The 17496-nt window shown below is 43.9% G+C and overlaps 1 protein-coding gene and 1 pseudogene across 1 annotated transcript; both read left to right on the top strand.

Moving 5' to 3' along the window:
- Positions 1–299: 299 nt before the first annotated feature.
- On the top strand, positions 300–607 carry LOC123412354 (annotated as a pseudogene).
- Positions 608–8517: 7910 nt separating this feature from the next.
- On the top strand, positions 8518–9098 carry LOC123412342 (metallothionein-like protein 1). Its single transcript, XM_045105298.1, has 2 exons — positions 8518–8629; positions 8706–9098. Exons 1-2 carry the CDS (start codon positions 8577–8579, stop codon positions 8929–8931), a joined length of 279 nt encoding a protein of 92 aa, XP_044961233.1. The 5' UTR covers positions 8518–8576; the 3' UTR covers positions 8932–9098.
- Positions 9099–17496: the final 8398 nt, after the last annotated feature.

The raw sequence follows: 17496 nt of genomic DNA, 5'->3' as shown, positions 1-17496 counted from the left end.
ATGTGACACATATGTGGACATCGTGGCAAAAAATGGATGGTCTAAAACAAAACAAGTTTAGATAATTAAAGTAGTGATCTATAGGATCTTATATTTCTTCACGGAGGGGGTACATAATTTGTGACGACCGATTCTAGGCATATGCATCGTGAACATGCACTCAACAATGCCCTTTCCAACACACTAACATGCCTATAAATAGCGGTGCACAAGCCGATCGAGCTTATGCATCGCCAGAGAGCTCACCATCCAAATAAAGACTTTAATCTTCAGCAGCAAAGGTTACCACAAAACCAAGGATGTCTTGCAGTTGTGGATCAAGTTGCGGCTGTGGCTCAAACTACAACTGTGGGTATGCATACTTCTCTCTCTTGCAAACTAAACTCAGTTGTCACTCGGTGATTTCTTGTGCTGATCTTTTGATTCACCTGTTGCAGCAAGATGAACCCTGACCTGGAGGAGAAGAGCGGCGCCACCGTGCAGGCCACCGCCGTCATCCTTGGCGTTGGGCCTGCGAATGTGCAGTTCGAGGAGGTCGTCGAGTCCGGTGAGGCCGGCCACAGGCAGCTGTGGCGCCAACTTCAAGTGCAACCCTTGCAACTGCTAAGCTACAAGCGGTCGATGCGCATGTGGTGATTGTGTCGTGTGTGATCGAGTGTGAATAATGGAACCGGCGCAGGCCGTCAGTGTGATAGTCTGGCTTATTAAAGATGATAGACTACTCATATCAATAAGGAATTCCTTCTTTTCCGCGAGCCCATTCGAACAAACTCTCGGGTTAAGCATGCTCAGCTTGGAGTAGTTTTAGGATGGGTGACCGAGCCGGAACTTGATCTCGGGTGTGCATGAATGAGAACAAAGTGCGCAGAAAAGACTAGTATTGATATGTGGGGCCAGTCTAGATCCCGCCAGGAGTAACGACCGTCGATGGGTGTGTCTGGTTACAGTCAGGTTGGTGATGTGGTGTGGTTTGCTCTCGGTGTCCTTGTGACTTGTGAAACTATCATTCTCATTCTGTGTTTGATTGCGCGAGTCTATGTGCGTGTGTTTTTGTAATGGTTCATGTGAAGTTTTGAACTGAAGTGAATACAAAAAAAGGAGGTTCGCGCAAAGTGAGAATTATTAATCACGTCTTACGTATTTCTATCTTATACAATGCGATAGAAAGATGAAAGGTAAACATATTTTTTCACACACGGGTGTCAATATATTTCTCTACATGAAGATAAAAGGAAAACATCCACACACGAAAACGGATCACTTCCATCTGCAAGGGATTGAAATGGGAGGCACCTAGCTTATTGGTATCCTTGTGACTTGTGAAACTATCGCTACTTCTGTGTGTTTGTGTGTGCCTATGTGTGTCCGTGTCTTTGTAATTAATGGTTCATCTAAACTGGAGTGAATATATAAAATGGTTTCTTGGAAAGTGTGAATTATTAGCCGCATCCATTTTAGTTCGTAGGATAGAAAGATGAAAGATAAAATTCTTTCACACACGGGTGCCGGTATATATATTTCTCTAAATGAACATAAAGGGAGACATTCAATAAACTGGCCACTTCCATATCCAAGGGATTGAAATAGAATCCTAGCTTATTGGCTAGACTAGCAACTCTAATAGTCAATTTATCTATGGCGTTCATCCCTTGACTTAGGGACGCCAAGTGCTTAAAGACCTCGGTAAAACCCGCTATGAATGTCTGGTTTTGTATGCATGTTCAGGTGAGGGATCTATATATCGATGATGTTTTGCTGCGTGTATGCTTGGTTTAGTGGTTTGGTTGGTATGGCAATGATAATGAGGGTGTTATGCATGCTTGGTTGTAGCGTCTATTTACCAATGATGTTCTTGAGGCTTGCATGCATTCTTAGGTCATAATCCTTATACCAATAATATTGTTGATGCTTGTATGCTTTCTTAGAGGGGCTGGATATGTATGACCATGATCAATTTTGGCCTTGTTCCATTTTGAGCATGCTTGATTATCAATATTCTGATGAAAAATAGCATGTTCTCTTTGGAGATTGCCTAGAACTCAAGCACGCTGCCATGACTACGATGCAAGAATGTTGCATGACTTACTATATATGATTCAATTTTAGCCATGAACCTTGAGTATTTAGTCCACCATTCGGTAATTGGAATGTTGATAACTACCCGAGGTGTTAGAGATCGGAATCATGTTAGTGCTATGTTCGATCAAACTTTAATTTCGATGATGCTTATGACTATTTCAGATATGCAATGCTTATGCTATGTTTGTTGGTCAATACCTGATGCTACCCTTTTGAATCACATTTTGTATTTAAATGACCTAGTATGAGGTTCATGGCAATTGTGCCATAAAGCCACTGGTTTAAAAATAGGATACTACCAAGGGTTTGAAAGTAGAGAGAATACTAGTCATGGGAGAGAGAAAGATAAAACAAGTTGTGTATTAAGTAGGCTTAAGGCTTGTGTTATTATCATGGAATTTGAAATAATTATCATCGCACTTTATTTCAAAACAAGATATATTGTCGATTCATCACACAATGAGAGTACAGGAGGGGGTACCATGCTTGAATGATTGTTGAGTGGGTAACTTCACCACTTATATTGCAAGGTGAGCACACAAGGCCTTATGCAAGCAACCAAACAACGGAGAGGATCAGGTGATATGCCTTCTCGTAGTCACGATGTAACATGCGCCTTTCCATCCTGTTTTGGTTGCCCACCCAATGGACATCAACAAACAAAGTGTAAAAAGCTAGCACTTAGTAATTTTGGCATAGAAACACTCCGACAAGCAACAATCCAGAAATGAAAACTGGTTTATACTAATAGCATTTTTTTACACGCAACAGAAATTATGCATTAAGAGCTCTCAATGTTGCAGATTTTTTTAAAAGACGTATTAGTAAATTTAAATAGCTTTAAAAAATAAATAGGAAAAACTAGATTAAACATGTAGGAGCATCATAAACTAAAAATTTAACAATTTTATAACACTAGTCATTAAAATTCATCAGGGCAATTTCATATTTGATCCATAAATTTTCTCCAACGTCAGTCCACGACCAGTCCGGCCCAGTCCATGGACACTTATTTAGAAAAAAAAAAACTAAACCTTATATCGAACGACCACCTCGTAAGCGTGGCCGCCCTATCCTGTCGCACTGCCTTCTCGTTCGTTTTGTGCTCGTCGTCCCTCCAGCGGCGCAAGGATGTCGGAGGACCGCCGCAACCTTGTCGAGCGGCTGCATGCCGCTGCGAAGAAGTCGCTCCGCCTCCTTTTGCGCGTGTCGAGACTGTTGATGGGGCCCTGGGGCGGTCAGGCCGCTTCGATGTGGTGCAATGGCCGGAGTTGACTTCTTCATATGCGGCATCCACATTGAAGCGGCGACGCCTGACAGCTTGCGTATGTCTGTGCCACCCTCTCGTCCTATCAAATTACGGGCATCAATGTCGGTTGTTATATGCTCTCGACTGACATGAATGCGATTGAAAGCATCCGGGCGTTTACTGGAAAGTGCGGGAAAGGCAGGTGTGCAACTCATACTTCAATGCCCGGATGCTTCCCGCCGCATTCATGCCAGCCGAGAGCATGCAGCAACCGACATTCATGCCCGCAATTTGATAGGACGAGAGGGTGGCACGGGCATACGCGAGTTCTCAGGCGTCACCGCTTCAATGCGGATGTCACATCCAAAGAAAACAACTCGAACTGTTGTGCCGCATTGAAGCGGGCTGATTGCCCCAGGGCTCCGTCGAAGCGGGCTGATTGCCCCAGGGCTCCGTCGACAATCTCTGCACCACGCAAAAGGAGGCGGTGCAGCTTCTCCGTAGTGGCATGTAGCCGCTGGACAAGGCTGTTGCGGCCGTCCGACATCCTTGCGCCGCTGGGGGACGACGACCTCAAAACGGGCGGAAAAGGCGGTGTGACAGGACAGGGCGGCCACGCTTACGAGGTGGTCGTTCGATATAAGGTTTAGTTTTTTTTTTATTTTTGTTCTAAATCAGTGTCTCCGGATGGTCCGGACTGGTCGTGGACTGACGTCGGAAAAAATTTATGGATCAAATTTAAAATGCCCTTATCAATTGTAATGACTAGTGTTATAAAATTGTTCAGTTTTCAGTTTATGATGCTCCTACATGTTTAATCTAGTTGTTCCTATTTAATTTTTAAAAGTATTTAAACTTACTAATACGTCTCTAAAAAATGTGCAATATGAAGAGCCTTTAATGCATAATTCCCGTTGCGTGTAAAAAGTACTACTAGTATAAACCAGTTTTCATTTTTGGATTGTTGCTTATCGGGGTGTCTCCATGCCAAAATTACTAAGTGTTGGCTTTTTACACTTTGTTTGCTGGTGTCCGTTAGATGGGTAACCAACGCATGTTACGTCGTGAATGTCAAAAGGCATGTCACTTAATCCCGGTCCCCAAACAACATGGGTTTGGCTCGTTTGGACTTGTCCCGAGTGGTTTCTATGAAAACTCCATGCAACCAAAAACCCTAAGAATGTATGTTGGTTGTATAATGGACGTTAGATAAGTATCTATTTGTTTCACGTGAACCCAAAGACAAATCAATAAGATAAATGTAGGGCTCCATTGTCATGTCCACTTGTATCCCCCGAGATTGAATTTCCACCAAGATTTCTCTAGTTTCATTATGGAAGAAAATAATATTTCCAATTCATTAAGTAGATGGAATTTTATTTTGAAATATAGTGTAAAGGAACGTGGAGTATAATTCTTGAAACCAAACAGCATACTTCAAAATATTTCTAAGAATTGCAATCCTCTAAAGTTTCTATAAAAATCATTTGAATCATTAAGACCCTCTCACAACGCATAGTCAACTCCTAAAAAACCACGATCCAAAGACATAATCAGATACCAAGTAGACAAGTACTCCCTCTCTTAAGAAATATAAGAGTGTTTAGATCGTTGAAATAGTGATCTGAATGCTCTTAGAGAAACTCTAACGCGGGGAGCCAAATCATCTGCCTGTGTGTGTATGGATCGGTGTGGACAAAAATGGTGGCCCAACACGCTCACCCAAATCCAAAACGCGTCCGTTTCGCGTCCCGCGTAGACCCATTGCTGGACCAAAATAGCGTCTGAAATGCATCGGCATGGACGCGTCGCGCGCCTTCTCATGTCTGCACCTGTCCACACGTGGCACCCAGTCAAAGCCAGCGTCATCTTTATTAACAACGACCGCCCATCGCGGGCCAATGGTCAGCGATCCATAGGCGTTCTTTTTTAATCCAAGCATGCGGGACGGGCGGCCTCGTCTTCTTCCAGAAGTCGTCCACATCCACATCTTGCCACCCCCTGCTCCCCCGCCGACGGCAAACCCTAGCCATCATGGATTTCTTCTTCAGCAAAGACAAGGGTGAGTCCCTAGTGCTCCCATCGCCGGCATCTTCCTCCCATCCGCCTCGGCAGCGGGTGACTGTTCGAGTGCACCAGGCGAGGTGGCACTGGGAGCACCGCATCCCCCTTCCCTACATCGATGTCACGCTGTCGTACGACTGGCATTTGGATCCAGAGAGGATCCCAGTGCCAACGGTGGCGCGGTCGGTGCGGGCGCATGCGGAGGAGGTGAGGCGTCGGCGGCAGCAGCTAACACCAGACCAGCAGCGCAACCCCATGTCACGACTAGCAGCGTCGACGTGGCATCCGTGATGTGGTGGCTGGACCACCGCCGCCCCTCGTCATGCGAGAAGAAAACCAGGCAGCAGAGGCCGCGTACCAAAACACGCTGGCGGCCATCCTGCGTGTATGCGAGGAGGAAGCGCACCTCAAGGAGGAGGAGGAGGTGGCCTATTAGAAGGAGTTAGTAGAGGTCATGGTGCTCTCCATTGCCGATGACTGGGTCATGCAGCTGCTGGCCCCGCCATCCCCCGTCGAGCCAAGGTTGCTGGTCCTCAGGCCCGAGTTGTATGTCTGGGATGGGGTGGTGCGTGAGTGGGTCACCACGCTGGCCGTCTAGTTGGGTGCGACGCCGAAGCAGGATATGGCCTACCTCGAGCACTGACGGCAGAGGCGGGTTTCGGAGGAGGGCGCAGAGACCCAACGGATTGAGCTGATGGAGCGCGAGGACGAAGCTGAGGAGGGCAGCGAGGTGTTGTCCAGTGAGCGTCGGTGCAACCGCCGGCGGACGACGTCGTCGCTGCCTCGGAGACGACCTTCCCCCGACGACGAGGAGAGCGTCTAGGGTAGCGCGCCTCCTTGTTTTTAGTTTATTAAATTTTATGTTTAATGTAATGTGGATTATCATCAGCCTTTCAGGACGGCATTAAATTTTGAATTAATGGTTTTTATATTTTCAAAATGTTTATTTAGTTTTTCCGTGCCGTCTAAAAATGGGTCGTGTCCGCGTTAAGCGTAAACACGAGCACAATTGCAAAAGCGGACACAGATGTTAGTCGGGCCGATCCAAATGAATAAAATGTGGACATAACGCACGTCCATTTAAATCCGCCGGTTCAAGTTTCTCTTATATTTTTTTACGGATGGAGTACTGGTCAATACAATTTCAAAACATGGAGCGATCTATTTCTGATGGATGGCTCTGCGAGAGAACGAACATACCAATAAACATGAAGCTAGGTATCTCTAATGCATGGTCCTGGTCAGTACAATTTCTTAACACTAATGGATGGAAAAACACTTCTTAGTTAAGAAGGAAACATGTAGAGAGGTAGCAAACGATAAATGGGATACAGGCATGCAGTTCGATCAGTTCAACCGAGAGGGTTACTGAAATAATGACAAGAAGAAAGAATAAGGCGGGGTTCTGCGCAGAATGCTTTTTTTTATCTGAAAGCTAGTTTGAGACAAAATAAGTTATTATTTTCTCCATTTGTGTAAAGAGATACACAATAAACATACTTTATTTTCTAAGAACTTGTTCCATTCAGAATAAACAGTGATGATAATAAGGCCGTGAGAGTTATGTCAAGAAAGTGATGCTAACGATAGAAAACAAAGAAGGCACATTTCTGGCCGGCATGCTCTGGTCGAAGTCAGCCAATATAAAATGAAGGGATTGACTAGGTAGCTGCGCCTCATCCAGGTACTTCGGTGCGGCGGCTACCATATTCATTGTACATAAATGCTTGCAAAAAAAAAAAAGAGAACCAGCTGCATGCACATGCATGTACTTGCCATATGTATTCTCATGGTGTGCTTAATTCTTTATCCTTTCATCATGTATGCATGTAGTGATATCATTAAAGATTCCCTTTGATCTTTGAAATTCAAATTTTTTTATCTCTTAAACCGTAAATTCAATCGATGATCTGTTTTCACCATTGACTTTCTCGTGCCGAGTTCTTAAAAACTAGATCTCATGTCGATATGTTTAGTCAACTATTTTTTTCCATTCATACTTGCCATATTTTTTAACCCAGTTGCCATATTACTAACCACTTGCTTGCCTGATAAAAATAACTTGATTGACACTTTTTAATGTTGTTTCGTACAAAGCCTTGTAGCAGTTTTCATTATACATGAGATAAAAACATGTCATAGGTTGTATTTATCAATTTAAAAATATGTCAACTTGTCATATTTACATACAACTTTGTCAGAAACTATTTTGTACACTTGTTAGTTTAACTATGCTGAATTGTCATATTTACAAACGATGATAAAAAAAATTATGGTCACCGGTTTTAAATATGTTGAGTTGTCATATTTTTACGCGCAATCGCCTAAAAAGGTTATTTATACGTGTCAGTTTGATTATGTCGGGATGTCATATTTATACGTAATTTCACAAAATATGGCGATTAAGTTATTTTTTATCATACAAGTAAGTACTTACTAATATGATAAGTAAGTGCAACAAATGAGGTAAGTATGTGCAAAAAAAAATTGTCGAAACATATCGACATGGGATCTAGTTTTAAAGATTTCATCGAGACAAAGTCAGCGGAACGGATCATCGATCGAATTAACGGTTTAAGAGATAAAAGTTTTTGAATTCTGATCATAGAAACCGAATCCAGTGTGAGTCCGCTGTACAGGAAGGAATTGATGCGCACACTGTTACTTAGATTTTTCCTAAAATGAATTGAAGAGCTATCTCCTTATTAGGTCAAACTTGAATTAATTAAGCAGCTAACGTACATAGTTTCTCTGAACACGCTCCTAACACGTTATTTCTGATTAAGAAGGTGAGTATTAAGACAACATACAAAAAATTATTCGAAAATCATAAGGGCACATGTAAGGAACACTCGCTATTACTGGCGACTTATTCAGTATAATTTGTTCTCTAAAAATAGAAGTTCATTCGGTAGCTTGAATACTTGCAAGGATAACATTATCAAATCGCAAAGTTTTATTTAATCGCTAGAAAATTGAATTAGATGGATGAAAGCTCCTAAAGACTCATTCTAGGAAGCATGTGTATACCAAATAGCATTGTGGCACACCACAAACGTCCTTCGAAACACACTAGTTCGCCTATAAATAGTGGTGCACAAGTCAAGCATATGCATCGCCCAGTGCTCACCATCCCAATTAAAGCATTTAATCTTCAGCAACAGAGGTTAAAGCAGAACCAAGGATGTCTTGCAGCTGTGGATCAAGCTGTGGATGCGGCTCAAACTGCAACTGCGGGTATGCATACTTGATACTTCTGTCTCTTGTCACTAAGTAATTTCTTGTGCTGATTGCTTTGATTCGCCTATTGCAGCAAGATGTACCCTGACTTGGAGGAGAAGAGCGGCGCCATCATGCAGGCCACCGCCGTCATCCTTGGCGTCAGGCCTGCGAAGGTGCGGTTCGAGGAGGTCGCTGAGTCCGGTGAGGCCGGCCACGGCTGCAGCTGTGGCGCCAGCTGCAAGTGCAACCCTTGCAACTGCGAAGCTGCAAGCGGTCGATGCGCTTGTGGTGATTGTGCCGTGTGTGATCGAGTGTGAATAATGAAACCAGCGTCGGACGTCTCGTTGGTGTTGTGGTGTGGTTTGTTCTTGGTGTCCTTGTGACTTGTGAAATTTTCACTGCTGCTTTGGGTTTGTGTGCGCGAACCTATGTGTGTGTGTTGTAACGGCCTATCTGAACTGAAGTGAATATACAAAACATGTTCTTGCAAAGTGTGAATTATTAGTCACGTGTTACATATTCTATCTTACTTTGCATAGTTCTTTCATACACGGTTGTCAATATATTTCTCTGCATGAACAAAAGGAAAACATTCACCCATAAAAACGGATCACTTTTATCTGCAAGGGGTTGAAATGGAAGGAGCCCTACCTAGCTTATTGGCTAGACTAGCAACTCTCATAGTCTATTTATTTATAGTGATTTATCCCTCTAGCGAGGGTTGCATAGTGCATGCTTACTTGTTTGCGGACTGGTCAGAACATGAATACAGAAGCCGATCACCCAACCACAACTCCTAAATGCATGCCTAGGTCCATCCATCCTTCATTCTAAATGCATAGCACTATAATTAAATTAAAGTGTGATGTTCATAGCGTCCGATCAGAACCCAAAAAGGCGTACGTTGATAGGTTTTACATGTGCTCGATCACAAAAGAAATGGCCTGATAGTCCATGCAAAAAAGACATTTTTGCCCTTCTAGGCCGATTGTCAATGCATCCTTGCTCTCTTTGTCGCGGCCTCCTGTTGGGGAACGTCCCATGGGAAACAAAAATTTTCCTACGCGCACGAAGACCTATCATGGTGATGTCCATCTACGAGAGGGGGATGTGTGATCTACGTACCCTTGTAGACCGTACAGCAGAAGAGTTAGTGAACGCGGTTGATGTAGTGGAACGTCCTCACGTCCCTCGATCCGCCCCGCGAACCGTCCCGCGATCAGTCCCACGATCTAGTGCCGAACGGACGGCACCTCCGCGTTCAGCACACGTACAGCTCGACGATGATCTCGGCCTTCTTGATCCAGCAAGAGAGACAGAGAGGTAGAAGAGTTCTCCGGCAGCATGACGGCGCTCCGGAGGTTGGTGATGATCTCGTCTCAGCAGGGCTCCGCCCGAGCTCCGCAGAAACGCGATCTAGAGGTAAAACCGTGGAGATATGTGGTCGGGCTGCCGTGGCAAAGTTGTGTCAAATCAGCCCTAAAACCTCCGTATATATAGGGGGAAGAGGGGGAGCCTTGCCTTGGGGCTCAAGAGGCCCCAAGGGGGTCGGCCGAGCCAAGGGGGGAAGGTCTCCCCTTCCAAACCGAATCCAACTTGGTTTGGAAGGTGGAGTCCTTCTTCCCTTTCCCACCTCCTCCTTTTTTTCTTTTCTCTTTGATTTTCTTCCTATGGCGCATAGGGCCTTCTTGGGCTGCCCCACCAGCCCACTAAGGGCTGGTGCGCCACCCCCAAGGCCTATGGGCTTCCCCGGGGTGGGTTGCCCCCCCCCCCCCGGTGAACACCCGGAACCCATTCGTCATTCCCGGTACATTCCCGATAACTCCAAAAACCTTCCGGTAATTAAATGAGGTCATCCTATATATCAATCTTCGTTTCCGGACCATTCCGGAAACCCTCGTGACGTCCGTGATCTCATCCGGGACTCCGAACAACATTCGGTAACCAACCATATAACTCAAATACGCATAAAACAACGTCGAACCTTAAGTGTGCAGACCCTGCGGGTTCGAGAACTATGTAGACATGACCCGAGAGACTCCTCGGTCAATATCCAATAGCGGGACCTGGATGCCCATATTGGATCCTACATATTCTACGAAGATCTTATCGTTTGAACCTCAGTGCCAAGGATTTATATAATCCCGTATGTCATTCCCTTTGTCCTTCGGTATGTTACTTGCCCGAGATTCGATCGTCAGTATCCGCATACCTATTTCAATCTCGTTTACCGGCAAGTCTCTTTACTCGTTCCGTAATACAAGATCCCGCAACTTACACTAAGTCACATTGCTTGCAAGGCTTGTGTGTGATGTTGTATTACCGAGTGGGCCCCGAGATACCTCTCCGTCACACGGAGTGACAAATCCCAGTCTCGATCCATACTAACTCAACTAACACCTTCGGAGATACCTGTAGAGCATCTTTATAGTCACCCAGTTACGTTGCGACGTTTGATACACACAAAGTATTCCTCCGGTGTTAGTGAGTTATATGATCTCATGGTCATAGGAACAAATACTTGACACGCAGAAAACAGTAGCACCAAAATGACACGATCAACATGCTACGTCTATTAGTTTGGGTCTAGTCCATCACATGATTCTCCTAATGATGTGATCCCGTTATCAAGTAACAACACTTGCCTATGGCCAGGAAACCTTGGCCATCTTTGGTCAACGAGCTAGTCAACTAGAGGCTTACTAGGGACAGTGTTTTGTCTATGTATCCACACAAGTATTGTGTTTACAATCAATACAATTATAGCATGGATAATAAACGATTATCATGAACAAAGAAATATAATAATAACTAATTTATTATTGCCTCTAGGGCATATTTCCAACAGTCTTCCACTTGCACTAGAGTCAATAATCTAGTTCACATCACCATGTGATTTCAACGAATCCAACACCCATATAGTTATGGGGTCTGATCACGTCTTGCTCATGAGAGAGGTTTTAGTCAACAGTTCTGAAATTTTCAGATCCGTGTGTTCTTTACAAATCTTTATGTCATCTTATAGATGCTGCTACTATGCGCTATTCGGAAATACTCCAAATATCTACTCTACTATACGAATCCGTTTCACTACTCATAGTTATTCGGATTAGTGTCAAAGCTTACATCGACGTAACCCTTTACGACGAACTCTTTAACCACCTCCATAATCGAGAAAAATTCCCTAGTCCATCAGTTACTAAGGATAAATTTTGGCCGCTGCTAGTGATTCAATCATGGATCACTCTCTGTACCTCTCAACAGACTTGCTGCAAGGCACACATCAGGTGCGGTACTCAGCATGACATACTTTAGAGTCTACGGCTAAGGCATAGAAGACGACCTTCGTCTATTCTCTTTATTCTTCCGTGGTCGGGTTTTGAGTCTTACTCAAATTCACACCTTAAACGCAACCAAGAACTCCTTCTTTGCTGATCTATTTTGAACTCCTTCAAAACTTGTCAAGGCATGCATCTTGTTGAAACTTCCATTAAGCGCTTTCGATCTATCTCCATAGATCTTTGATGCTCAACGTTCAAGTAGCTCAATCCAGGTATTCCTTTGAAAACTCCTTTCAAACAACCTTGTATGCTTTACAGAAATTCTACATTACTTCTGATCCACAATATGTCAACCACATATACTTATCAGAAATTCTATAGTGCTCCCACTCACTTCTTTGGAAATACAAGTTTCTCATAAACCTTGTACAAACCCAAAATCTTTGATCATCTCATCAAAGTGTATATTCCAACTCCGATATGCTTGCACCAGTCCATTGAAGGATCGCTGGAGCTTGCATACTTGCTAATATCTTTAGGATCGACAAAACCTCCTGGTTGTATCACATACAATGTTTGCTCAAGGAAACCGTCGAGGAAACAATGTTTTGACATCCTATGTGCAATATTTCATAAATAATGCATCAACTACTAACATAATTCTAACAGACTTTTAGCATCGCTAAGAGTGAGAAAGTCTCATCATAGTCAACTGTTTGATCTTGTCAGAAACATCTTTGCGACAAGTCGAGCTTTTCTTAATAGTGACTTATCACTATCATCGTCTGTCTTCCCTTTAAAGATCCATCTTTACTCAATAGTCCTATGACCATCAAGTAGTCATTCCAAAGTCTACACTTTGTTTTCATACATGGATCCTCTCTCGGATTTCATGGCCTCCAGCCATTTGTCGGAATCCAGGCCCACCATTGCTTTCTTCATAACTCGTAGGTTCACTGTTGCTCAACAACATGACCTCCAAGACAGGGTTACCGTACCACTCTGCAGTAGTACGCGACCTTGTCAACCTACGAGGTTTGTAGTAACTTGATCCGATGCTCGATGATCACCATCATCAGCTTTCACTTCAATTGGTGTAGGCGCCACAGGAACAACTTCCTGCGCCCTGCTACACACTGGTTGAAGTGATGGTTCAAATAACCTCATCAAGTTCTACCACCCTCCCACTCAATTCTTTCGAGAGAAACCTTTCCTCGAGAAAGGATCCGTTTCTAGAAACAAACACTTTGCTTTCGGATCTGAGATAGGAGATGTACCCAACTGTTTTGGATATCCTATGAAGATGCATTTATCCGCTTTGGGTTCGAGCTTATCAGACTGAAACTTTTTCACATAAGTGTCGAAGCCCCAAACTTTCAAGAAACGACAGTTTAGATTTCTCTAAATCTCAGTCTATACTATGTCATCTCAACGGAAATACGTGGTGCCCTATTTAAAGTGAATGCGGTTGTCTCTAATGCTTAACCCATAAACGATAGTGGTAATTTGATAAGAGACATCATAGCATGCACCATACCAAATAGTGTGTGGCTATGACGTTCAGACACATCATCACACTATGATGTTCCAGGTGGCATGATGTTCCAATTTCCACATTGTCTTAACTGCGTACCAAAACTCATAACTCAGATATTCATTTCTATGATCATATCGTAGACAGTTTATCCTCTTGTTACGACGAACTTCACTATGAAACAGAATTGAACTTTTCAATATTTCAGACTTGTGATTCATTAAGCAAATACTCTTGTATCTGCTCAAATCTTCATTGAAGTACGAACATAATGATAACCACTGCGTGCCTCAGCACCCATTGGACTGCATACATCAAAATGTATCACTTCTAACAACTTACTATCTTGTTTCATCTCAATGAAAAACAAGGCCTTGCTCATGTGGTATGATTTGCATGTCACTTAGTGATTCAAAATCAAGTGAGTATAAAGATCCATCAGCATGGAGCCTCTTCATGCAATTTATACCAACAAGACTCAAGCGGCAGTGCCACAAGTAAGTGGTACTATCATCATTACCTCGTGTCTTTTGGCACCAATATCATGAACATGTGTAACACTACGATCGAGATTCAATAAACCATTGAAGGTAATTATTCAAGAAAATAGAGTAACCATTATTCTCTTTAAATGAATAATCGTATTGCAATAAAGACGATCCAATCATGTTCACGCTTAACGCAAGCACCAAATAACAATTATTTAGGTTTAACACCAATCCCGATGGTAGAGGGAACGTGCGACGTTTGATCATATCAACCTTGGAAACACTTCCAACACGTATCGTCACCTCGCCTTTAGCTAGTCTCCGTTTATGTCGTAGCTTTCATTTCGTGTTACTAATCACTTAGCAACCGAACCGGTATCCAATACCCTCATGCTACTAGGAGTACTAGTAAAGTACACATCAACATCATGTATATCAAATATACTTCTTTCGACTTTTGCCAGCCTTCTTATCTACCAAGTATCTAGAGTTGCTCCGCCTCAGTGACTGTTCCCCTCATTACAGAAGCACTTAGTCTCGGGTTTGGGTTTAATCTTGGGTCTCTTCATTAGTGCAGCAACTGTTTTGCCGTTTCATGAAGTATCCCTTCTAGCCCTTGCCTTTCTTGAAACTTAGTGGTTTTACAAACCATCAACTATTGATGCTCCTTCTTGATTTCTACTTTCGCAGTGTCAAACATCGCGAATCGCTCAAGGATCATTGTATCTATCCTTGATATGTTATAGTTCATCACGAAGCTCTCACAGCTTGGTGGCAGTGACTTTGGAGAACCATCACTATCTCATCTAGAAGATTAACTCCCACTTGATTCAAGTGATTGTCGTACTCGGACAATCTGAGCACACGCTCAACGATTGAGCTTTTCTCCTTTACTTTGTGTACAAAGAATCTTGTCGGAGGTCTCATACCTCTCAACAAGGGCACGAGCATGAAATCACAATTTCATCTCTTTAGAACATCACTTATGTTCCGTGACGTTTCAAAACGTCTTCGGTGCCTTGCTTCTAAGCCATTAAGTATTTTGCACTGAACTATCGTGTAGTCATCAGAAACGTGTATGTCGGATGTTCACAGCATCCACAGACGACGCTCGAGGTGCAGCACACCGAGTGGTGAATTAAGGACATAAGCCTTCTGTGCAACAACGAGGACAATCCTCTTCAAAGTTTGCTACTATCAACTTTCAACTAAATTTTCTCTAGGAACATATAAAAACAGTAGAGCTATAGCGCAAGCTACATCGTAATTCGCAAAGACCATTAGACTATGTTCATGACAATTAGTTCAATTAATCATATTACTTAAGAACTCCCACTCAAAAAGTACATCTCTCTAGTCATTTGAGTGGTACATGATTCAAATCCACTATCTCAAGTCCGATCATCACGTGAGTCGAGAATAGTTTCAGTGGTAAGCATCTCTATGCTAATCATACCAACTATACGATTCATGCTCGACCTTTCGGTCTCATGTGTTCCGAGGCCATGTCTGCACATGCTAGGCTCGTCAAGCTTAACCCGAGTGTTCCGCGTGTGCAACTGTTTTGCACCCGTTGTATGTGAACGTTGAGTCTATCACACCCGATCATCACGTGGTGTCTCGATGTTGGAATTATGTCCTAGAGGCAATAATAAATGTATAATTATTATTATAATTCCTGTATCAAGATAATAGTTTATTATCCATGCTATAATTGTATTGAATGAAGACTCATTTACATGTGTGGATACATAGACAAAACACCGTCCCTAGCATGCCTCTAGTTGGCTAGCCAGTTGATCGATGATAGTCAGTGTATTCTGATTATGAACAAGGTGTTGTTGCTTGATAACTGGATCACGTCATTGGGAGAATCACGTGATGGACTAGACCCAAACTAATAAACTTAGCATGTTGATCGTGTCATTTTGTTGCTACTGTTTTCTGCGTGTCAAGTATTTATTCCTATGACCATGAGATCATATAACTCACTGACACCGGAGGAATGCTTTGTGTGTATCAAACGTCGCAACGTAACTGGGTGACTATAAAGATGCTCTACAGGTATCTCCGAAGGTGTTAGTTGAGTTAGTATGGATCAAGACTGGGATTTGTCACTCCGTGTGACGGAGAGGTATCTCGGGGCCCACTCGGTAATACAACATCACACAAAAGCCTTGCAAGCAATGTAACTTAGTGTAAGTTGCGGGATCTTGTATTACGGAACGAGTAAAGAGACTTGCCGGTAAACGAGATTGAAATAGGTATGCGGATACTGACGATCGAATCTCGGGCAAGTAACATACCGAAGGACAAAGGGAATGACATACGGGATTATACGAATCCTTGGCACTGAGGTTCAAATGATAAGATCTTCGTAGAATATGTAGGATCCAATATGGGCATCCAGGTCCCGCTATTGGATATTGACCGAGGAGTCTCTCGGGTCATGTCTACATAGTTCTCGAACCCGCAGGGTCTGCACACTTAAGGTTCGACGTTGTTTTATGCGTATTTGAGTTATATGGTTGGTTACCGAATGTTGTTCGGAGTCCCGGATGAGATCACGGACGTCACGAGGGTTTCCGGAATGGTCCGGAAACGAAGATTGATATATAGGATGACCTCATTTGATTACCGGAAGGTTTTCGGAGTTACCGGGAATGTACCGGGAATGACGAATGGGTTCCGGAAGTTCACCGGGGGGGCAACCCACCCCGGGGAAGCCCATAGGCTTTGGGGAGACACACCAGCCCTTAGTGGGCTGGTGGGACAGCCCCAAAGGGGCCTATGCGGCAAGAGAAGGAAATCAAAGGAAAAGAAAAAAAAGAGGGAAGAAGTGGGAAGGGAGGGGGACTCCTCCCACCAAACCAAGTCCAACTCGGTTTGGGGGGGGGAGTCCTCCCCCCCTTGGCTCGGCCGACCCCTTGGGAGTCCCTTGGACCCCAAGGCAAGGTCCCCCTCCCTCCTCCTATATATATGGGGCTTTTAGGGCAGATTTGAGACGACTTTCTCACGGCTGCCCGACCACATACCTCCATAGTTTTTCCTCTAGATCGCGTTTCTGCGGAGCTCGGGCGGAGCCCTGCTGAGACGAGATCATCACCAACCTCCGGAGCGCCGTCACGCTGCCGGAGAACTCTTCTACCTCTCCGTCTCTCTTGCTGGATCAAGAAGGCCGAGATCATCGTCGAGCTGTACGTGTGCTGAACGCGGAGGTGCCGTCCGTTTGGTACTAGATCGTGGGACTGATCGCGGGATTGTTCGCGGGGCGGATCGAGGGACGTGAGGACGTTCCACTACATCAACCGCGTTCTCTAACACTTCTGCTGTAAGATCTACAAGGGTACGTAGATCACTCATCCCCTCTCGTAGTTGGACATCACCATGATAGGTCTTCGTGCGCGTAGGAAAATTTTGTTTCCCATGCGACGTTCCCCAACAGTGGCATCATGAGCTAGGTTCATGCGTAGATGTCTTCTCGAGTAGAACACAAAAAGTTTTTGTGGGCGGTGATGTGCGTTTTGCTGCCCTCCTTAGTCTTTTCTTGATTCCGCGGTATTGTTGGATTGAAGCGGC

Source organism: Hordeum vulgare, chromosome 1H, assembly GCF_904849725.1.
Source record: "Hordeum vulgare subsp. vulgare chromosome 1H, MorexV3_pseudomolecules_assembly, whole genome shotgun sequence".
NCBI lineage: Eukaryota > Viridiplantae > Streptophyta > Magnoliopsida > Poales > Poaceae > Hordeum > Hordeum vulgare.
The sequence above is the reverse complement of the archived record's forward strand: the minus strand, read 5'-3'. Positions and strand labels throughout refer to the sequence as shown.